General features: G+C 39.5%; 1 protein-coding gene across 7 annotated transcripts in view; it reads right to left on the bottom strand.

Annotated features, from left to right (window-relative positions):
- RAI14 (retinoic acid induced 14) overlaps positions 1-23716 on the bottom strand; it is an 86969-nt gene that overhangs the window by 2099 nt on the left and 61154 nt on the right. For 3 of the 7 annotated variants that reach the window (XM_039567054.1, XM_039567055.1, XM_019283425.3), the window contains 14 exons: positions 17548-17636; positions 15701-15765; positions 12512-12569; positions 12244-12314; positions 10732-10838; positions 8333-8511; positions 7661-7689; positions 6617-6703; positions 5846-5932; positions 5090-5150; positions 4651-4769; positions 2630-4141; positions 1717-1866; positions 168-233 (listed from right to left, as the gene is read on the bottom strand). In XM_039567054.1, coding sequence (XP_039422988.1) covers positions 168-233; positions 1717-1866; positions 2630-4141; positions 4651-4769; positions 5090-5150; positions 5846-5932; positions 6617-6703; positions 7661-7689; positions 8333-8511; positions 10732-10838; positions 12244-12314; positions 12512-12569; positions 15701-15765; positions 17548-17636 — 2680 coding nt within the window. The other 4 variants (XM_039567056.1, XM_039567058.1, XM_039567057.1 and 1 more) reach the window with 4 other exon arrangements.

The following is a 23716-nucleotide window of genomic DNA, read 5'->3' on the forward strand; positions in this document are numbered from 1 at the left end:
ACAGTAATTAGACCAATTTCCCAAGTGGAAGCAGTGTTAAATTTGTTCTTGAACTGTCATACCTTGCAGGAGGGATGTCTTAGTTAAAACATGCAAAATTCTTACTCAATCTGCAGATGAAATATCTTCAGTTAAAATACTGAGTGACTGGCAACATGAAACCATACCTGCACAGCATAGAGAAGGTGCATCCTGTAAACTGAGACAATTTCCTGGTGTTGTTTCTTTGTTTCCTAGAAAACAGTTAAGTAGAAAGGCACAGAGCATTCAGAACTATTGAACTGAGAACTCCCCAACTAGATTCAGACTGGGGAAATAGTACATAGTCTTATGTAATGCACTGAAAACTAGCTCAGACACTGTTGTGTCACCAGGCACTCTAAATTTGCTTGGAAGCATGTCCAGGAAAATGCTGTAGTTCTACCTACCCCAGTAAAAAGAGCTGGTGCGATGACCAGTTTTAAGAAGTGCTGAGCTGCAAAGGTGTGGAAGAAGCACATACTCTATTTCCAAGCTTATCAGCAACCAGAATTGAGGAAAGCCAACAATACTCTGACAAATAACTCTCAGCTGCCACTCAGCTCTTCCCTGAAGGCAGTGACCCCTCTGCCAGAGCTGATGCCTTCCCAGGGGAGAGGAGGTGCTTACACGGGTCTTACCCTGTAAGACCCTGACTTAATGAAAGCCAGCCTCCTTTTCAATCATCACAGACTGCCACAACTCAGAAGCCATCTTTCCAAAGAAACATGAAGCTGTTATGAAAGCTAACCTAGAAGAAGGAAAGAATGTTTCTGTCCTGTTTTAAATTCTACCTGCTTTCCTAATGTGCTGCACACCTTTGCACTTTACACTACTTCGCTGGTCCTTAATCAGTGGGAGATGAAGGATCCTTTCAGACATGAAGGACTGGAATAAGAAGGTCTGGGCCTTCACACTGACAGGATGCTCTGCCTGATATATCTCTCAGCTGCAAGACAACTTTTCTGGCATACTGAGCCCTCTTTCTTTCTGCTGGGAAAGGTAGGAGGCAGACACCACTTAGCATGTCAGTCTGGGAATTCTCCTTTTAGAGGCACTCCAGAGCCCTCAACAAAGGCCTCCAGTGGCCAATTCTTTTCATCCTCAACAGTGAATCAAAGTGCTCCTTTGGGCAGGCAAGCTCTAGGAAATATCAGTTATGGCTTAACCCAGCTTGGAAGACTGGAACTTTCATGCACAAACAATACAATTAAAAAAAAAAAAAAATCTGTAAGGCATTCAGAATTTCAAAGAATAAACTATTCTCCACATGAACAGATGCATTTGCTTGACTTGAAACCTCATGCTTTCTTCCAAAAAGCTTAAAAACCCAAAACGGCTCCAGCTGATGAATGTTACTGAAAATCCCCTGCACACCAATCATACTTTTCCACAAACTAACATCTGAGCAGCAAGTTTGGTCACTCCATTCTACTAGAAGAAATCTGTTTCTCTATTGGTCTGAGAAAAATATGTGGAAAACCATCTTTCTTTAGTTAGGCTCTTTCTAAAGTGCTATTCATGACTAGCAAATTCCTACATGTTTCAGAGAAACAGAAATTATTGACATTTTGAATGAAAATTCTTTTCCATGTACTCACTGACAGTACTCTGTTCTAAATAAGGCAGATTGAAGAATAGCACGTGTTTCTTTGGAGAACTGGGACTAATGTTAAGTTTACAAATTATCACACTTACAGTCAGTTGGTTTTGCAACTGCTTCACTTGTTGCTGTAACACCTCCAGCTGCTGGCTTTGTCTTTTGGGGGCACTGGTTGAGTAGGAGAGCTGAGAAAGGCTATTCAATGCTTCTTTTAATTTGCTGATTTCCTTGGACATTTCATTCATCTAGGGAGGCAAAAAAACCAGGTTTTCATTAAAACATGCAATGCATACTGTATTCCTGTGTGTCTTACCTTTGAGTTACTTGTGACTTAAATTTAAGAAGTGGGGAAAACCAAATTGTAAATAAACTCTATGGACAGATGTCATGTAAGCGAGGAGTTACAGTGCTTCTCTCTTTCCCATCCTAGTCCAGTCTATTCAAACTGCACTCCTTGTTCTGAACATCAGAAATATTTAACAAGAAGGACTGCATCTACTGACTTTACAAATTCTGTTGCTGAACCAAACACAGGCCACTATTCCCAGCTACCAAAATGCATAGCTCTCTATAACGAGATTTGTAGTGACAGATATGGTAGCTGCATGGGAAAAATCAGTCAAATTATGCTATGGTTGAGATAATGTAGTAATATCACAGCAGTGAATTTTTGCTCCTTCCTGATATTTCATTTTCTTGTCCCCTCTGCAATCTCTTCCTGCTGTAAATCTCACTTCTTTGACTTCAGCTGCCTGAACAGTGTGAACCCAACCTAAACGTAATTTAAAAGAGGTAAATTGAAAGATCATGTATCTCCACAGGGAGGGAAATCAACTGCAAAGCCAAACATACTGAAAATTTCTCTGACTTCAATACCTGGATTTTCAGAGGGGCAAATGCACTCAGAAGTTACTTGAATCAACATTGCCTATTAGGTCACTCATGCACCAGCCAACACACTTCGCACTCTGAACTCACACTACCCCTCCACTGTAGTGAGTCACTGACCTTTTTGTCTTTATCTTCTTCTAGTTTTGATGAGTTTTTCATTTCAATAAGAGCTTCTTGAACTTGATGGTACTTGTGCTGAAGATCAGTCACCTCCCGTTCCTTTGCTTCAAGCAGATTATGCATACCTTCCTTTGCTTCTTTCAAGTGCAAAATTTCATTTCTCAGTTTCATGGCATCTAAAGATATATTTTCCTTCTCTCGGATTACATCCTTCAGTTTGGATGACAAAGCACTAACTTCACCCTCTAGGGAGGACTGGAGCTTTTCGTACGTGGCCTTGGGTACCATTGCTTCATTAATTGCAGCTTTTTCTTCCAGTAACGCCTTTTCCAAGTTTCTTAATTCACTATCCTTGTTGCTAAGCAGTCGTTTCAGCTCATTTATTTCTTCTTCCATCTCCTTTATAGTATTTCTGAGCGCATTGATTACCTGACGGTGCTCAGTAATTGGCAAAGAGTTTTGTTTCTGAGTGTCTAGCAGTTGCTTGAGTTCTTCTGCTTCATCTAATACTTTTGTGTACTGGGATTTCATTTCTGATAACTCATTTTCTGCTTTGTATTTCAAAGAATTTGTTACTTCCATCAGTTTCTCATGTTCTTCTCTAGGAATGTAGTCCGAAGCTATATCATCTAGTGTTATTTTCTTCCTGTAGTCTTCAAGCTCTGTCTGTGCTTCTTTGTACAACTGAGACAATTCACTAAGCTGCTTGTTGAGCTCATCTATTCTTCTGTGCATCACACCTTTCCTTTCTCCAGCTTCAGCACTAGATTCCAAATGCATCTGATTTGTCAGCTTGTCCTGTAGCCTTTTAATTTCCTCTTGCCCTTCCTTGTACCTCTCAATCAGCAATGCTTTTTCTTGATTAATGTTTTCAATAACTGAACAATATGAATTCTTCATTTCCTCACACTCTTCCACAGACAATTTGCTTGCCACATTCTGCTCTCTGTCTTCAAACTTTTTCTGTAGCTCTCTCACTTTTTCTTTTTGTCTTTCACTTTCCTCCAATGCTTTCTTCAATTCTTCCTTGAGTGCTTCAACTTCTCCATATGTAACCTTCAACATACTCAGATCAGAACTGGTTTCTTCACTTTCAGAGGAAACAAGACCTGGCTTCTTTTGCCTTTGTACATTCAAAACCTCTTTCACAGCTTCCTCATACCTGTTTTGAGTTTCTTGGAGCTTCAGATTAAGATCAGAACCATTTTCTGAAATGTCTGGGCTATTTAAATGATCTGTTTCTGGGACTCTAGACTGAACCTGAGTTTCCACATGCTTTCTTTTGGCTTCAGAATTCTCTAATTTTCTCTGCACATCCTTTAAGTCTTCCTGGAGGTATTTAATTTTTATTTCTCTGGGGCTTGTCAACTTTTCTTGGATTTGAGTGGCATTTAATGTAGGCTTCAGCTCCTGAACTAAGAACTCATTTTGTCTCTCTGCTGTTTGCTCAAACTGTGTTTGGGTTGAATAAGATTCTACAGTTGAATCCCCTTCTTTAGGTGTTCTTTCCTGTCCAAAAAGAACCAAAGATTGCACAATAAAAACAAGTACATGATTCTACTTTTTTAGAATAGAGTAAGCAAGGAAGTATTGCCACATCCTACAGAGAGAGATGATTAAAAAACCATGGAAGAAAGTTTTAGAAAAATTCAAAGCTCAGCTGCTCCCATTTAGCCATCTACAGTGAGAGAAGGCAGCAAGTGCCAAGCTCCTCTGAAAGTCTGGGCTGAGCTCCATAAGCTAATAATCAAAGCTATGTAAATTAAAATTCTGCTAGCACAACTGTTAGCAACATCTTTTAGAATGCGGTTATCATAATAAACAAAGTTATTAAGTAATTTATGGGAAAAGAGAAAAGATCAAAACACTGACTTAATCCTTTGGGGCAGAGTGTTTCCATGATCTTACCCACAAGCTCGTTAAAAGATCTTCACAGCACAACTCTTTAAAACAGTAAGCAGCTCTTTGTTCTGCCTAGCAGATTAAGAGAGCACCAGAACAGCACAAAAATATGCCACCTGTAATTTGTCCTGCAGCTCCTTATTGTGCAATGTCAGAGAGGCAATTTTTGCTTGCATCAACAGAAGTAGATCTTGTTGGTCACCTTCAGAACTCACATCCAATAAACTATCAGCACCTTTGGAGAAAAAAAATAGATTCAAAAGTTTTCATAAAGCTGAAGTTCTAGCTAGTTAGTTATTCTAACATTTCAAATTAAACAGTTTGTTCCCATTACCATTAAACACAGTGAGCAAGCAAACTGTTCCTATAAACTCCCCAAGAATGTGTTAAGTTCATGCAGTAGAAGTGGGATGTTTTGGTGGGGAGCTGCTTGTGGAATTACAAAATACCACTCTCAATACTTAGTGTGTCTCATATTCTAAGTGGAAAGGTACAGAGGTTTTCAGCATTTCATGTCACCTAAAAGACCTAATGAAATAAGGATTAATTGCATACCTGTTGTGCTGTCACTCAGTCTGTCTTTACTGTCCCTGTGCAAGGAGCTGAATTCTTCCTGCTAAGACATCAAAAGAAAACATTTTCACAGAAAGCAGACGTAAACCTGGACAGTTCATCAAAAAGAGATATAGACAGTATAGAAAATATGTCGGAAAAAGGCTGTCCAAGTGGATCTCTTTTATTTCTGAGATCTTGTTTAATTGTAGCATGTGTTCAGTATTTCAAAGGCCGCTACAGCCATTCAAGTTCCATTGCCCAATTCCCATCAAATACTAATGAAATACAGCCAACTATCTTGTAAGTAGTTTGGAAGATTGCAGACCCTGTGATAAGTATTAGCAATATATTGACATGTATTTTAAAAAAATCTTCAGCAACATAAGATAAAGATCAGACAGGACACACTCAACCCTTTCACTGATGCTTTTTGGTAAAAGGGTCTGTTTTTGCACTGCCCAATTCCATGCATTTTGCTGGTATTAGAAACTGATCTCTTGGAGCATTAATACTTTCATAACCATACTCCTAAACACTGACTCATCTATGACTATTTATACGCACATATTTGTTACACATTGAAGCAATCTTTACACTTGTTTTATGAATTGCATTGAAATAGATTTGGATTCATTTTTGCTCCTAAAATTCAGCTAATTAAGTCACAGGAGACTCTGCAGCCATCAAAATAGAATATCAAACAAAACAGATCCTGTACTTTCCTTCCCTAAGTTCGTAAGAATGGAACACTGATACCTTGCACACTTGATCAGCAAAGAAAGCTTGTCCTTTTCCAGTCATGGGAGTTGAAGTTGATGAGTGTGGAGAGGACAAATCATTACCCTGTAAAAAAATTTATATAAATAGGTATGTATACCTACATGCACATACAGCTACCTCTCTAATATATGCCCATGTATATATATACATATAGATAGATATACACACATATATATATGGACACAGATGCATTAAACAGTACTTTCACCTGGACTAACATAAGTCACAACTCTAGATTATTTTCAGAGAACAGACCTAATTATTTAGTGCCCTTCTGAATCAGTATTACATAAGTAGTGTACCTGTTACACCGGTAACATTCTGGTTTAAGATTAAACATAACTATTAAATAGATTTATATAGTATCAAAATGCAGTTTAAGTATTTTATTTTGATATGCATATAGGCTCACAATAATATGTATCCATATATATGTATAACTAAAATATACAGAACTATTTTCTTATTGAAATCAGCAAAAGGGATTCAACTTTAGTTGGAAGAAGCAATTGCACAGTAAAATTGGTACAGTTGTATCTTAGGCCATGCTGTATTTTAAGCAATTTTGCTTAGTTAACCTAACCAACATGTGCTTTCATTGTGTCATCCTAAAGTCAGGAAAAGCACTCATGGTAAGACAGGTATATAAAATAACCATGACAGAGAAAATCCTGCCCACATAATTCTAATAATATTCAAAATGCTTTACATCCCCTAAAAGCATCTCAAAATCGGTCTTTTCTTTACCTGAATAGGACTGATAGGAGGAGGTGGGGCTTTGCGTTTTTTTGGAGTTCCACTTCTTTCTGAACTTAATTTAGAGCCTTGATCATGCTGAAAGTTTCACCAGCCAGAAAAGGTAGGTTTGTTAGTTTGGTTAGTAAAGTCCGAGCAAGTTGTTTTATAAAAATAAATAAATAAATAAATAAAACCCCACATTAATATCAACTTTAGCAGCTCATGCAGTGCCTTTTTTCCCCTATGTAAAGGCCACATCTCTACTAACACAAAGATATTAAACATGCCTGGCAATAAGAATCTGCTCCCTTGTAATCCATGCTTCAGTGAAAACAAACAAGATTTAGTGAAAAAGCAGAAGCTGACAATGGGTTTAGCACCAGTGACCTTAAAACACTTCCATTCACACACAGCCCAGTCATGCCATTCTTCACAGCTACCACCTTTCCTCTCCACCAGCTTTTGCCTGAGCCCCCTGAAAAACCCCCCTCTTCACTCAGAGACGGAATGATCCATTGATTTGCACCCTTGTCTACTTCCCAGCCACCAGCAGGTCTACAAGGTCTACTTGCACTCCCAAGATATGACACTAACTAAAAATGTAAGAAACTAATTTAATTGCCTAATTCTGCTGGGATTCTCACAGGAAGGGGTCTCCAGCAACCAGGGATAACCTTCAATTTTGTTTCTTAAAAAGAGAGAATTTTTCTAGATCCTCTTTTTTGCAGTTTAAAGAGACAGGGTGTCCAACAGCCGAGCTCCTGCACTACGCATGAAGAAAGCGGGAACCGTCCCAGCACACATGCACATACACACTCGCCCTCCCTTCCTTCCCTCACCAAGGGTGTTGGCTGCTGTTACACAGAGAAACCAAGTCTAAAAGTAATTTTCCTGAAACACATTTCTTAACTAAGCAACAAAACCCTTTTACATTACATAGTAGTCGCAGCAACCCATCTCACAGTGACATTTACTGGTGCTTCCAGTTACTGTTTTTTCTTATGTTGCAAGTCTAGAGAGGCACAGTATTTTCAAAATCAAAAGGACAAATACCTGCTTTGCTTTTGTTGGAGACTTTGCATCTGCGGAGCAGAAAAGAAGAGAGTAGAAAAGAAATAAAAGTTATTAAAGGAAAAGCTATTTGCCATTCTCAACCCACCTCTCCACTCTACTTCCCATACCATAGATAAAGGGTTTGGTTTTTGAATTCCTGTCTGAACCTGATAAAAATAATTTGCAAATTCCATTTCAATCACATCCTCTCTGATACTGTCTGGTTTCATTTTCAGAAAAAAATCTGAAGATTCATGACAATTCTTACTCTATTATAGTCTTGCATCATTCTTACACATTAAGCTTTAGAATCCATTATAGTTTGACCATAAAACCCTCTGCCTGCTTCAGTTCCTTCTCCAACCCTTCTACTGAGGGGTTCTATGTATAAAAGAGAAGCCATTCCAAATTGTATGCAAAACTTCACAATGCTGATACATCAATTTATTTTTTATTTCTCCAAAACATCTCTTTTTGGCCTGCTCAGGGCTTTATCCCATGCTAAATATTACCATCTATGGCAAAGAGTTTTTGGGAAGTCTCACCCAGATGATCTTGAAAATGGCTTTTGCAACATTTCATGCTACACTTTGAAGGAAATTTGTTCAGTGCTAAACATACATGTAGCCTGTTCAAGAAATGACAAACTGCAGGTCAGCCTCTCTCACATACCCACATCCTGTGATATCTTTGACGACAGGAGATTCTGGATCCCTGTATTCTCGGAGAGCTTGGCGTAATGCAGGGCATTCTGTCCAAAGACATCTACTAAACTGACATCTGCACCTCTCCTAAGGAAAGCTTCCACCATGTTAAGGTTACTGGCTTCACAAGCCATCATCAAAGCAGTTCTGAACAAGAGGAAAAAAACCAAAACACAAACAGCAAGTCTTCAGCAACTCATTTTTTCAGGAAATAAACAGTGTGACTGTTATCATATAATGAAGCCCAAGATTCCATCAACATGTGTATTGGTACATAAATGTAACTGCTGCTTCTCCTTACAAACACCTGCCAGCCCCTCCTCTTCTTCCTCATACACTGCAGCTGCAAACACACGTCTGCAAACATTTCTAAAAATGACTTCCTGAGGCTGAGAGGAGAGCCATAGATAGAAATGGCTGCAGGATAGAGTCAGACTAACAAACCTCACTGCTACACTCCAACTGCAGCAGTGGCACAACATGAAAGCCTTTTTTTCATTGCTGCTCTCCTTCACATGCTGTGTTTGAGACAAAACAGACAAACAGATTTCAATCAAAAAGACAAACAAATCTAAAAGATCTTCAGTGAGTCCAAGAGATGACTTGTGCTGCTGTCAGCTTAAAAAAAAAAGAAAGAAAGAAGTTTGTGAGAGCACAAACAATTCCCTTTCAAGCACAGGGCAGCTGCACAGAGACAGCTCCTAGATTAAGGACAGCATACAGAAGGAATCTTTTCCTAACAGGTTGTGTCTGCTATTCTTAATTATTTGAAGGGATCGTAAGAGACATACAGAATAATTACAAACACATAGAAAACCTCACCTTTCAAGCATGCTCTAATACTGCCTTCCTTCTTCGGCATAGTTCTCCTTTCTCGGCATGAAAACATGTCTAATAGTTTGACCAAGTTTACTGCCAAACACATTCCTCAGTGCAGATACGAAGCTGAAAAGTTACTACAGTGATAATACTTGCTAAATATTAAGACAATACTTTCACTAATGAATTAAACATACTCCCTGTAATGGGTGAGTCACTTGGAAAAGTGATGTTGTTGCAGTGCTGTGGTAAAAGGAGTGGTAAGTGATAACTCAGATAACACCTCCAGAATCACAGGGATGGTTTTAATTTACCAAAATAATTCACTTAGTCTGGACACAATAGGAATCTGGAGATGCCATTTTCAAAGGTTATCCCTCTCTTCTCCCAACATGGTTTCTCCTGTTTCAGTAAAATCTTAACTACTTCTGTGGACATGAAGAGTAGTCACACCCCTCACCACAATGAAAGCGAGAAGTAAACCAGCATATTCCATATTACAGTGTTTTGTTGCTTCTACACACAGTACTACTGTTAAAAAAAATACAGAAATGGGAGTTGTATCTATGACAGAAACTCCTTTATCCAATTAAAGCAGAGAGTCTTAACACTGTCTGCTGATTAAACACTTGGAAGGTGAGGGGAAGGCAGAGGTCCCAGAGTGTGCAGCACCTCAAGTTCAAAGCACCAACGAGGCCATTAAAACTGACAGACAACAAAGGGGTTTTCTTCAGACAGCTGGAAACAAAGAGCGCACTAATGAACTTTGGACTGATAAAAAACAAGTTAGGGCCCAGTCTTATATTCACAGGTGCTACCAGAGAACAGAATCAGTATTGTGTCACACAGAATAATCAAAATTACTATAAAGTGTAAGTGCCAAATCTTCTCAGTATCCTACCTTACCTTCACAGTTTAACCAACTGTTTTATAAAACAGTCCATGATTTTGTAAGACTCGATCTTTGTCAGTAGCATCAAAACAAGTGCATTTTTCACTACAAGGATGTTGCTTTTTAAAAAGTTTTCTGACACGTGTATCTATTAATGCAAAAAACCTCTAATTGGCACCTTCTAAAACAACAGCATCTCCACTGTAGAGCTTTACCGTATTTTTTTCTTGCTGCTGTGGCTGCATTATGGCAGAAAAAACAACTCTCCACAGATTTTGCTCACAAGTAGCAGTTTTAAGGATTTAAGTTGGAGCTACTAGCTCATTCCAAGAAGAGAGCAGCATTTAAACTGGAACACTTAGAAACTGATGTGTGGGTAAGTGCTATCAATCAGATGTGCATAGGAATAATTTAAAAATGGGATATACTGCTCTGGTAGCCCAAAGGAAATCTTACAGGCACATTAGTTTTATAGTTACATAGTTTCATCTTTTGCTTTAGTCAGAATTCTGTAAGCCTTCTCAGCCATCAGGATACACTGTCCAGTACAGAAAGCATTATTTCACCTAACATCAACTATTTTGGGAAGGATTTGAGAAGAAATCTTCATTTGACAGTCAGCTTTGGTGAAGAATCAACATGTTAACCTGCTGTACCTTCCATTTTTATCCCTGGTGTTGATGTCTGCTCCATGATCCAGAAGGTATTTGCAGACTTCTACATGACCATTTTGTACTGCAAGCAGCAGAGGTATGTTGCCATCCTAGAAATGCACATGAAGAGACTATGAACGATATTCCATTCACTTAGAAAAACACACTGAGATTAAAAGTCAGCTATAAATTTTACCTTTACATAGCAAAAATGAGGTGCTATCAGTACATTTTTCTTGTGCACCATAAATATAGCTGAGTGTGCTATAATTCCTTTCTTGTCTGCTGGGGATGATTCAAAACATAGGAAGGAGGAATGCTTTTTGCTTTTGTACTCCCTTTGCTGTTTGCTTAATGCTAAAACACAATTATTTTGAAACTACAAAATACCTTTCAATAGCTCTGCAACAAAAATTATAACTTTAACTAAATACTAGGCAAAAATACAACATTTCATAAAGTCAGAGAATAACACAGTTGGAAGACACCTTTAGAGGTATCTGGGGTTTCTCCCACTTTTTTCCTCAATCCACAGCTAGGCAAACTTCAAATCGCAGTACATTGCTCATTGTCCAGCCACATTTTAAGCATCTCCAAAGGTAAAGACACAGCTCTGGGTACCAGTTCCAGTGTTTGACAACCTTCAAGGTGAGGATATTTTTTACTAGTAGCTAACTGGAATTTCCCAGTTAGGTCCACTACCCAAATTCTGACCATTGCTTATCATTTTGTCATGCACCTCTGAGACTGGTCTCTCTCTTTCCTATAACCAGCCATTATGTAGCTCAGGACATTTTTATTATACTCCTACAGCCTTTTCTTAAGGCTGAAGAAACCTTTTATGCCTTTAAAATGCATCTGCTGAAATCTTAGATTGGATGTCTGTGACATATTTTTTTTTGTTAGGAAGACCAGAGAAGACGGAGATAGACCAAAACTGAAAACAAACAAGTTCAAGTAACTTTATCACTTCCTGCCTGGCCTGCGCTTTATGGATCCCCTCCCTTCATCATTATGTTTTCTATAAGGCAGTTGCATCATTCCCAAAACCAGACCTGGTTGGTTGTAGACATTTCACAGTAGTGAATGTAGTGTCTCTGAACCTTTGGAATATATCAGGTGTATTTTTTCCCCTCAGGCTTATCATTGTCTGGTTGGGCTTTGTGAGCATTTTGCAGCCCTTGGCCACATACTGGGCCTTTTCCAAAGCCTCCTGGAGACAAGGGAAACACTTTTAATTGTGTTTTGAATGTGTAAGAATCGATTGTAGCTACTTGTGCCAATGTCTCAATGATCAGCAAATCCTGCCACTACAGTATCAGACTGTGAAGTGCCTCCACACCGCTGCAAAGGCAAGCTGCAAAAGGAATTTCCTCCAGCAGAGAAATTCAGGAAGGTATATGAGCACAGCATTGCTTTGAACTACTACACCCGAGGTGGAGGGTGGTAACAGCTGGGAATGAGGGTGATAAAAGCTCTGAAGTATCTGCAGTACACAACAGAAGAGGTACATACCAAATCTTTGATGTTAATGGGACATTTGTGTTCACACAGAAGTTGAACTGCCTGAAGACACCCACATGCAGCTAAAAGAAAATAAAGATAAGTTAAAAAGACAAGACAAGCACGAAAGTCCATTAAACCCCAATTTCAAAAATTGTGTCCCACTCTTCCACTTGCAATATTGCAGCATTACATTGAGGTACAAAAAACAAATTCTAGGCTGATGAGCTAGAAATATCAAGCACAACAAAACAGTACAAACTTTCATCCAAGAAGTTACCTGCATAATGTAAAGCTGTTTTCCCAGAATTGTCAGTGATGTCTGCTGGACATTTACTCTGCACAATTCAGTAAGGAGAAGGAAAAAAGCAATTAGAGAAGTACAAAGAAAATAAAACATATGTTTTATATTGACGGAGTGCTTAACATCTCTACAAAAAGATTTATGTGCTGCTTCAGATAAGAACACTGAAGGAAGGTACAGCTTCTCTCTCTACCAATCTGGTATTTCCTGTCTTCATACCAGCTCAGATTGAAGCCATAGGAAATCCTCATGATCAAGAGAGCTACTCCTAAAAAATGTTATAGTTTCAGAAAAATTTAAGTCAGTAAATAAAAAACAAAATAAACTCTGTCCTTTGCCTCAGAATTGTATTTTTTTTAACATTAGAACAAAAGCTAAAGCAACAATGTCCTAAGGCAATCTGTCCTGCATTATTTCATGGAACTGTAGCATGGTTTGGATTAGAAGAGTCCTTAAACATTATCTTGTTCCAACCCCCTGCCATGGGCACCAGACCAGGTTCCTCAAAGCTCCACCCAAACGGCCTTGAACACTGCCAGGGATGGGGCATCCACAGATTCTCTGGGCAACCTATGCCAGGTGCTTCACCACCCTCACAGCAAAGAATTTCTTCCTAATACCAAATCTAAACCTGCCTTCCTTCACTTTGAAGCCATTTCCCCCTGCCCTATCACTACACACCAGTGTAAAAAGTCCCTCTCTGCCTTTGTTGTGTGGTTCTTTAGATACTGGAAAGCAGCTCTAAGGCTTTCTGGGAGCCATCTCTTCTCTTCAGTCTCACCCTTTCCTCATAGGAGAGGTGCTCCACTGCTCTTCACAACCCTACTCTGGACTGGCCCTGTCCCTCCTGCACTGGGATCCCAGCACTGAATGCAGTACTCCAGGTGGGTCTCAGCAGAGCAGCAGAATCCCCTCCCTCCCCTGCTGCCCACGGGGCTCTGGATGCAGCCCGGGATATATTTGGCTCTCTGGGCTGACCCAGGTGCAGCTGGTGTTGCCCTGACCCAGGTGCAGCACCAACACCTGGCCTTGTTAAAGCTTATGAGGTTCCCACAGGCCCACTGTCGAATGCAATAAGGGTTCATTCACATTTTTAAAAATAAGCACCAACAATCCAGTTATATCTTCTTCTATTATAATTAGCAGATGCTACTGATCAATCCAGACTTCAAACCAATAAATAGTAATGAAAAAAACAATTCAAATCCTTATCAAGGCTTGTTTTGGTACAGATTTTGGTTTTAATTACAACAAAGAGAAAGTAAAATAGAAATTTAGATTCATTTGGTTTGGAAATAACCATCAAGATCATCAAATCCAACTACTAACCCAGCACTGCCAAGTTCACCACTAAAATATGTCCCACATCTACACATCTCTTAAATCCCTCCAGGGATGGTGACTCCACCACTTCCCTAGGCAGCCTCTTTCAATGCTTGACAGCCCTTCTGGTGAAGGAATTTTCCTAATATCCAACTTAAACCTCCCTGGGCTCAACTTGAGGCCATTTCCTCTTTTCCCACTGTGATATGGTCTACCCTGAGCCTCCTTTTCTCCAGGCTAAACACCACCAGCTCCCTCAGCTGCTCCTCACAGGACAGGTTCTCTAAACCCTTCACAAGTTTCAATGCTTTTCTTTGGACAGGAGAAGACAGGACCCTAAAATTATGTGTTTCTAGAAAACAAACATTATGACTTTTGACTTTTACATGCAGCACTGTCTCCAACATGCCTGTGATTATGTAGGAAAACAGGATCACAAAGATTACTACATTCCGTGTAACAAAAATTTCAGGATTCTGCCTGTGTGAAATTGTTATTCAGCCTCTTTAATTCAACACCAGTTAGACATTCCTCACACACACACACTTTGGTCCACAGAAGATAATCCTAAGAGCATGAATTACTGGAGACTATTACCAACAGGTTTGCACTTAGGAACATACTTAGAAATCTGCACATGGAAATAAAACAAGAAATAAACATCAACAAAAGCACTCTGTGGTTGCAGCAGGCAGGTGGGAAGGGAGCAGGTATCTTGGTGTTAAACGCTGTTCGTTCTGAGGTGGTGCTGCTGCTGCCTGCGATGCCACCGGTGACGGCCTGATGGCGATGTGGATCCTGGCAATGGGACGGGCCGCGGTGGCTCAGGATAACCCTTCCCGCCTGTGGAGCAGCAGGGGAGACAGCTTGCAAGGAGTATGGAGGTGGGAGTCAGTGAAACTCGACCCTGTGTTGTCAGAGACACTGACAGAGGTCAGTCACAGGACAGCTGGAGAGCCCTGAGGCAATCAGGGAAAAATAATCTGGAGGTTGGGATACAGGATCCATTCTCTTTCTGCACCATCGTGTTCAAGCAGGGTTGTTATTCATTATTTCATCTGTATTCTCAGTCTGTATTCATTATGTTGTCTGAGACCTATTGATAAGTCCAAACTTAGAAAAATCTGTTCCATTTCTCTGATCACCGCCATGAAAGCTTACCTGTATTTCTGAAATGGAGCTGAGATAGACCATGTTTTTGCTTACTAACACTCATCTTCAACACCATGAGACTCTTCTGTTCATCTTCACTTTTGGTTTTCTTATTTTCTCTCCCCATTCTCTCAACTCCCTTTCTAACCCCTCTCTGTCCTTTACCTCATTTCACAGAAGATTAAATTATTTCCATTTTATTTTTGGATCTAAACTACTTTGGTTTCGTCTCTCTTTGACTTTAAACTTGAAAACATTTCTATGGTGAACAGACAGAAAGCATTCCAGTGGAACGTTATCAGAATGCCCCCAGAAGTGAAAAGTCCTTTTCCCCCGTAATTCATAATCCACCTAATTCCAAGTCATCCAACCACACAGACAAAACATAGGAAGTTAAACTGAAGCTACAACCTGCTTGAAACCCAACCAAGCTATGTCAGAGCAGCTGGACATGGAAAACTGTACCTGCAGACCTCTCAGTGAAGATATCTGTTTTCTATCATACATTCACAGTGTCTGAAAGGTCCTTAAACTCTTTATGTCTAAAATCTTGATGAGCCTCTCTTGATGTCAAGGAGCTAGAACAACAGTATAGAAGTGTGGTGCAGATTATTAGCAGAAAATGTGTCAACATCTAATGGAACCAAATGAAAATTTCAAAAATCAATATTAATTTGATTTTTCTTTTACCTGAAGTAATCTCTTAATGCAATCAGGGTGGCTGTTCTTTGCTGCAAGATGTAAAGCACTGTGCCCTAAACGAATAAAAGCAAAGCAAATTACTTATTCAATCATGCCAAAGCACAGGAATAAACCCTTCTATGACAAAGGCAAAATCTTGAATTATGTGACACATAAAAAGTAAGGGCAGAGAAAACAAAAACCTACATCAAGCAGAATGTCTTTACTACAGACCGTTGTTCAGGCAGGTAACAGAATAATCTTAAAGTCTTGGTTCATATAAAGGAGTGACACAAACATTGTGTCAGACTACATCTTGGCAGACGTAAGTCTAAGACTGTACATTATGTCTTGTTTCTTAGAAAACCATTTTCCAATATTACTCAGCCTCCCTCTCACACAGATGTCTGTCGGTGTCTTCCTGATATTTGCTATTTGGCAATGAAAAAGTAACCCAGAATCAAGAGCATAACCCGCCAAATCCACCACCTACAAATGTATTAAGTTTGTGTCATCCGTGAAGTGCACATAGAAGACTCGAACACAGGTACTTTAGTTTGCACCTCATAGATTCCCTATTCCCTATCAAACACAGGTCTGCATTGGTTTGCATTTCAATTAATTTAGCATCTCTGAGTTCATATTTAGCTATGAAATGCCATGATTTACTGACTATGGATTTATGATGAATCACTGAAGACTCTCCTCCAGTTTCATCTTACAGAGCATCTGAAAAATTGAAGATGACAAGACAGCAAAAGAACAAATTATCCATGCAACTAAGAAAAGAAGGAACCAGGATTTAGTACTTAATAAGGACAAAGACACATGTGACAGGAAACTCTCATTGCAAGTGATGTGACTTTTACAGAGAAGGATTTCACTAATGAGCACTGGGCCGACACTCTCAGGTGGAAGTCGACAGGCAGCCTCTTACTACTCAAGCAACTAATAAATCATCAGGCAAGGTGAAGCAGGAATTCTGAGTAATAGTCTGCATCAGATACATATATTCCCTTATCATTGTGTAAAATATGAATGCTCCTTCCAGTATCACAGACACTTTTTTATAAAGGCAAATCATTCCGATGTATGACAGAGGTTCCCTCAGGCTGCAATAAGTGACCAAAAGCAGAACCCATGAGCCCAGCATTTATATATCATTACTGGAGAGACAGAATGCTGACAGGTCATCCAGGTGGCTCAGCTAGCCAGAGAAAATGCTGGGTACAGATTCCACACATGTGTCAACTGAAATCTACTAAAGAGTTTGCCAGTTTCAAATTCAGCTCCCATCATCCTCTCAGTGGAGAAGTAATTAAGCATAGGACTTTTGAGAACTGAAACATCATACTTAATAGCTCTCAGCTCTGTTTTGGCCTGTATCAGCTGTTTTCACTATGCCATAATCCTCAGGAAATGTCTTACTGCAACTCCTGTAAAGTTAATGGGATTAATAGCTTGGATGAACATAAAAGCAAAACTGGAGATCTTGATGCAACCTGTAATAATAAGAGCTGGGGGAGGAGAATTATTTTCTTTTTTTTTTTTTTTAACTTAAAAATAACAATTTAAAAGATTGAACAACTATTTTACATCTGGAGTCCACTACAAATGCTGAAATTTGTAGTATTAGGACAAAAGTTTTTGAGGACTTTAGAATCTGAATTCTCTGTGTAGGGAAGCAATTATGCCTAAACATGCAACTGTTACAGCTGCTTTTCCTACATGCTGTGTGGGGAAAAGCAAAGTTGTCAAATCAGTTTTTTCACTCTGAAAATCAAGAGTATTTCATCAAGAACTACATAAGCAAATTGAGTGTATCATGCTACTTGTATAGGTTCAGAGAGGCATACCTGCACCATCTTGAGCTGTCACATCTGCACCATGTGTCACCATGATCCTGAGACACTCTGCATGCCCTTTCATGGCTGCCAGGTGAAAACTGGAAGAGAACATTTACATGTCACTTTTCTTATTATTAAGATATCTTTTCTCTTGCATTCACAAACCACATACTGGCAAGTTCTTTCCTCCGTGTCCTTAGATCTTTTGGCATCCCTCCACTGCCTCCCAAGAAGATAACAGCTCTGGCAGTGAGAGGGAACATCAAAAAGACTTTGTAGTCATACTTTCATACTGCACCTCAAATAATGTGCTCATTTTGGGACCCTTGTTACAAGAAAGATATTGATGTGCTGGAACATGTCCAGAAAAGGGCAATGAGGCTGGCAAAGCATTTAGAAAACCAGTTCTATGAGGAGCGGCTAAGGGAGCTGGGGATGTTTAGTCTGGAGAAAAGGAGGCTCAGGAGGGACCTTATCACCTTCTACAGCTCCCTGAAAGGAGGGTGCAGCCAGGTGGGCGTTGGTCTCTTCTCCCAGGTAACTTGGGACAGGATGAGAGGAAATGGCCTCGAGATGCACCAGGGGAGGTTCAGATTGGACATGAGGAAAAATTTCCTGATTGAAAGGGTTGTCAAACACTGGAAAAGGCTGCCCAGGGAGGTGGTGGAGTTACCATCCCTGCAAGGCTCTTGACCATATTTAAGAGATGTGTATATGCACCACAGGGGGGGGAACACTGTTTAGTGGTGGACTTGGGATGCTGGGTTACTGGTTGGACTCAGAGATCTTAGAGGTCTTTTCCATCCTGAACAATGTCACGACTCTATGATTTTACACAGGCTGCTGTCCCATTAATCCATATCATATACTTTATGTACATCTGGTCCCACACAATTTCTAAACTTATGTCCCTAGTGATGTAATATATCCCCAAAGAATGCCTGGGCTTGGGGAATTAGTAAAGAAAATAGTCACAATAACTGACTTTGTTCTAGTCATTTTAGTCAGTCAGATTTAGTTAGATTTAGTCAGATTTACTTAGGTTTTCCCCTTTCAGTGGACAAAATTTAGTTCCTCTAAAACATGATTCTGCAATTCCTTAATTAGACGAAATGAAGTTGTGCTTCTGTACTGTCCTTTATAGAGCTCATCTTTCTTTTGTGTATGGGCGGGGGAAAACACTTTGCTGTATCACCTGGAGAAATCAAAGCTACTGGATATTCATGAGACTATGCCAGAAATGTATTTTTTCCACTTTTGGTTTTGCTGTTCACCCCAATCACCTCTTGTTTAAACGGTGTGAAACTGCAGACATTACCAACCACACCGTGGCAGGATGCGCTTCCAAGCATCAATTACCTAAGATGTAATTACAGAACAGACCAAGGAAATTACACTGAATTCGAGCATTTTTACAGCTGAAATTTCATGTTTGACATCCTCAGGCTGGGCACTTCAAGATTCACAGGAGCAGTGCTATGGAGATGCTGCTGACTTAATTTTGCCCTGAAGCAAAACTGAAGGAAAAGCTTCTGAAAACAGAGAAGTTTATATCCTCCTGATGCATAGCATGCCGATGTTGTCAAGTCTTAAGATATGGGCAGACATCCTGTTACCATGTGGGTCCTACCAACCTCAGCCTGATGCACACAAAGCAGTTTTTCAGTGGGAGTAATGTAAAACACAAATTCAGGACAAAACACTTCTAACTGCTATTTCTTTAAGTGTGGAAAGTTAGGACCATCATCAAACATGCACCAAACTGAAAGAGTCAGAATTCCTGGGAGGGATTCTAATATCTTTCAAAGGAAGGTATTAATTTTTAACATCATGCACCCCTGCATAAAAGGGATTTTCCCATGGAATGTAAAAGAAACATCATAAATCATGGAGCCAGGTCAACTACTTTTAGTTGTATTTAGAAATTTATATTTTGAACAACTGCTTCCTTTAAGTGTTAAAGCTAACATTGAAAGTTCAGCCTGCTAACCAGGAAAACTTGGAACAAAAGGCAGGAATGAAATGGGTATTTCAGACACAGAGTCTGTGGACTGCAACACCATGTTTCTCTGAGCCATAGACTTCTTTGTCGCCTTCTTGAAAACTCAGCAGAGAAAGAGACCTACACATGACATCTGGCAAAGAGAGGAGGACTAATCAAAACAGGAGAGCTCCTGGAACAGAGTCCTCTATCAAGGACAGCAACCACCTCACTTCCTACAAGGAGTCCTTCCTTCCACACTGGCTGCTGCTGATTGCAAATGGCAGACAGGCAGCACTTAAGCTTTCAACCCTTCTCTGCAAATATAAAAGTATTTTGTATTCATCCTGTGAATTCTACTGCCATGAACAAATTGAAGAGTTAATGCTTCCAAGGGCACAAGAAGCACTGCTGCTGTCTGTTCCCCAGTCATTCAAAATCAAAACTTCATGTACTTGGTGACCAACGCAAAGTTGTGTAAACATTCTTCTTTGGAAGAAGTGGTTTCTCAGGCTCTGGGAAAATGACTGGGGGAGGGACACAAGAGGAGTCTGACAAATTCCAACACCTCTAATTTAGCCAGCACAACATACCAGCAAATACCAAAACATGTTCAGATACATTTGTATAAACACAAAATACAATCAAATTCACTTATGTATTAGGAAGATAGTGAAGCACGCACTTGGCTAACTTACATTTGACAATATTCATAGTAATAATAAATACCTGAATAATAATAACTTGGCTAAATCTGGGGCACTGAGGTTTTATGGACAGACCGTGTAGGATGGTGCCAAATGCAACATGAACACGCAAGTGCTAAAGGAGTTTTATTTAGGTAAAATCTGACTGCAAAAAAGTATCAGAGAAAAGAAAAATTAACTCTTTTCAGGCTATGCTTCAATGAACATATGAATCCCACCAAAAAAAACCAACTCTCATGGCAGTTCTCAACAAGTCATCACACACACAGATGTTTTATTTCACAAAGAGCTGCTTGCTGTGTGTCTCCTCCCTGCATCATTGTACTGCTACCATCTCTCACATAAACCTGTAGTGAGATATTTTTTCTTAACAGTCTCAAAATAACTGGAAGGGAATGGGGGACACAGTTACTTAACTGCTGGTTTAGTAAACAGAAGTCCTGCTCAACAGAGAGGAGAACGACTCCAGACTGGGGTGAACCTATTATAGTCATATTTAAATTGAACTATTTACAGAGTATTGGGCAAAACCTCCCCATTAAGGGGCAATTCTGATTTTAAAGTTAATAGCCCCTGGTTTGTTTGTTTGTTTTTTGTTTGGTTGGGTTTTTTTAGTTAGAAAAACCCAAACAAACAAAACACCAGACCCAAAACAAAGAAAACCACAGACCCAAACGTTTGAGTAGTAGGTACTGAGGACTCCTATGTAGCAAGGGAGGCTCTTGAAACAAAGAAGCTTGTCGACATTCATTTCAGTACAGAAAAATTCTTTACAAGCTACATAATTTCCTAAAACATTTGAAAGAAAAGTTGCAGGTTTCCAAACACTGGAGTTCTCACCATCTGGACGCCTTAAGGAGTGGCCCATTTTACTTGCATCTTCCATGAATAAACTTTCCTTGACATGAAAACTTTTCCTCCCATTTCCTGGTTGTGCAATGACTTAGGTAAACAAAAACAAGCATGTAATGATTTGGACCAAGGGCCACACTGAGGGTTGGATTCTCATTCAGCTGAAAATCCCATTACAACATAATTCATTTTCCCTTCACAATAGATAAGCATGTTATTGCCACTTAGAGCCACATCTTGATAGCCCAGCCTGAACTGATTTGAGACAGACTTCTTTTATTGCTGTAAAACATTTCTGTTCTTCCTGAGGGGCAGGATGGTCTTTTATTATTGTATTGAGACCTTTCAGTGAGCAGAGGAGCAGCTACCATTCCCAGTGGTTCAAGACCCACCTCTGCAGCAGATGAAAGATCATTAGGTTGACACTGCTTTTATCCTGTTGGGAACGTACAAGTCTCATAATTACTCAGTCCTTAATGAGAAAAAGTGAAAAATTATGTTTGTTGTGAGGAATGCAAAGCCCAGTTGGTGTAAACAGGCCTTTAGAGTAAGAGCGAACTCATTTCATGAGATTCAGGTACAATTGGAGAGCAGCTACATGACTATCACCTCAAAATCTTGTCAGGACCTCAAATTTCTTGACCTGAAATGTTACTCACATAAAAATCCCACATTGATATATGTTTTTTATGACACTTGCTGGCTGAACAGAGGGCACAGCTGTGTATGACATCCCTGACCTAATCTGAAGCAGCAGATTTCTTAGGAATCTAAGGACAGATAGGAGATGTCAATGGTGGAACACTTACAGCTGTCCTAAACAAGCCCATCCCTTATTCAGGGAAAAGGACCTTTTCCACATTTTGGTTACAAAATTAAGCCAGCGAGGGAATGAAGACTTCTTTAACCAGCATCTGACAGACAAAGCGCAAGAGTTCTGATAGAGCCAGTCTTTGTCAAAAGACCAATAATGAGTGTTTTCAGAAATTATTTAAATGTCAGTCTAACTTATATGAAAAAGGACTTTAATTTTTAGTACTCGGCTCACATAAGACTTTTCTTTACAAATCATTACACCATAAGTAGAAGAACAGAAACAATCCCCATTTAGGGGTTAGACCTGTAAAACTATAGCTGATGGCAATTGCTAAGGTGGTATTAGCAGTAAGACATGGGTCTGCTATATTCAGGTTCTCTGCTTAACCATTTGCAGAGCTACTTCCTGCAAATCCTCTTACTGAATGTTATTTTGACAGCTGGCTTAAAACAACTGGGTGGTCCATATATCTAGGGGAAGTGCCACAAAAGTAAAGCGGAACATGATAAAATCAGAAAAAATAAATATCAAGTCTTAATTTAAGACAGTAACCTTCTAACAAGGAAATTTTCATTTGTGGAAAGAAAAACAAGAGGGAAAAAAGCAGAAAAATTATACCAAATCAAAGGGTTCAATCTCTGTTTGGCAAGGTCATGCTCCAGAGTTTTTTTCTGGGCAGAATTAGCATTCTCTGTAACACAGATTTTCTCCAGGGCCTGAAAGTAGTTCAACACACTACTTACCAAAATCCAAAGCAAATAAAGGACATGGCTGAATTATGGATGCTAAGTGAATACTGTATTTGCTGTTTCCTATTATGACAAACATGGAACCCAGTCAAACTTACATGCAAGTATATAATACTATTGTTCTCTGTCATTTTAATCGGAGTGCTCTGAAAATATTTTAAGTGCAAGAATGTTTGAAAAACACTATGCACTCATATACACTCATTGTCAAGGTTTATTTTGAGTAAAAACATCCCTCCCCAAGGCAGATCACTCTTCTTCATTTTCTAATGGATGTCAACCCTTTGTTGACTTTTAAAAAGTCTAACTTGTCTGCCAGCAGTTTGATGATTTATAGTTTCCCCACCGACCAATACCTTCACACAAACAAACAAGAATAGTAAAATAAAGATACAGAGCTGCCTAGAGACCTTGTATTGCTGATTAAAAAAAAAAAAATATATATATATATATATATAAATGGAAGACATTTAAGCTTTACTACTACCAGATCAAACAGGCAAGCAATTCACCAGCTATCTCAACCACAAAGTGACTTACTGATAACCTGGCTGACTTTCTGAACTGACTAGAGCTTTTATATGTTTTAGAAGCAGCTCCTCGCTTACACTGCTATCCCTCAAGGCCTCAACTCCTCCTTCAAAAACAACAGCTAAAATAAACACAGTAGATGATATCTAGCTTTTGATTGCTTTCCACCACAGGCTGAGTGGCAGAAATGCCAGAGTTCCCAAGACCTGACCTGAAGGAGAAAGGGCCATGAGTCACTACTAGAGCAGCACCTTCTGTGCATGAAGAAAATACCTGGTGTCACACAGGAGGAAGTCCAATGTGGTTTCCTCTCACATGTGGCACCATGACCAGTCACTGTAGAAGAATACGGTTTACTGACCTGTGAAGGGCCTGAGATTTTATCAGCATTAAAACAATCTTGGAAGTAAGCCCTTTTTGACACACCCTGAACTTAATAATAGAAAAATTACCACCTTCAGAATAAATGATTGGGAAAGTCCCAGGACCAGAATGGTCCTGAAACTGGAGGTTTCTGCTTTCCTCTGCAAGCCTTCTCTGG

The sequence above is a fragment of the Corvus cornix genome, chromosome Z (genome assembly GCF_000738735.6).
Source record: "Corvus cornix cornix isolate S_Up_H32 chromosome Z, ASM73873v5, whole genome shotgun sequence".
NCBI classification, from domain to species: Eukaryota; Metazoa; Chordata; class Aves; order Passeriformes; family Corvidae; genus Corvus; species Corvus cornix.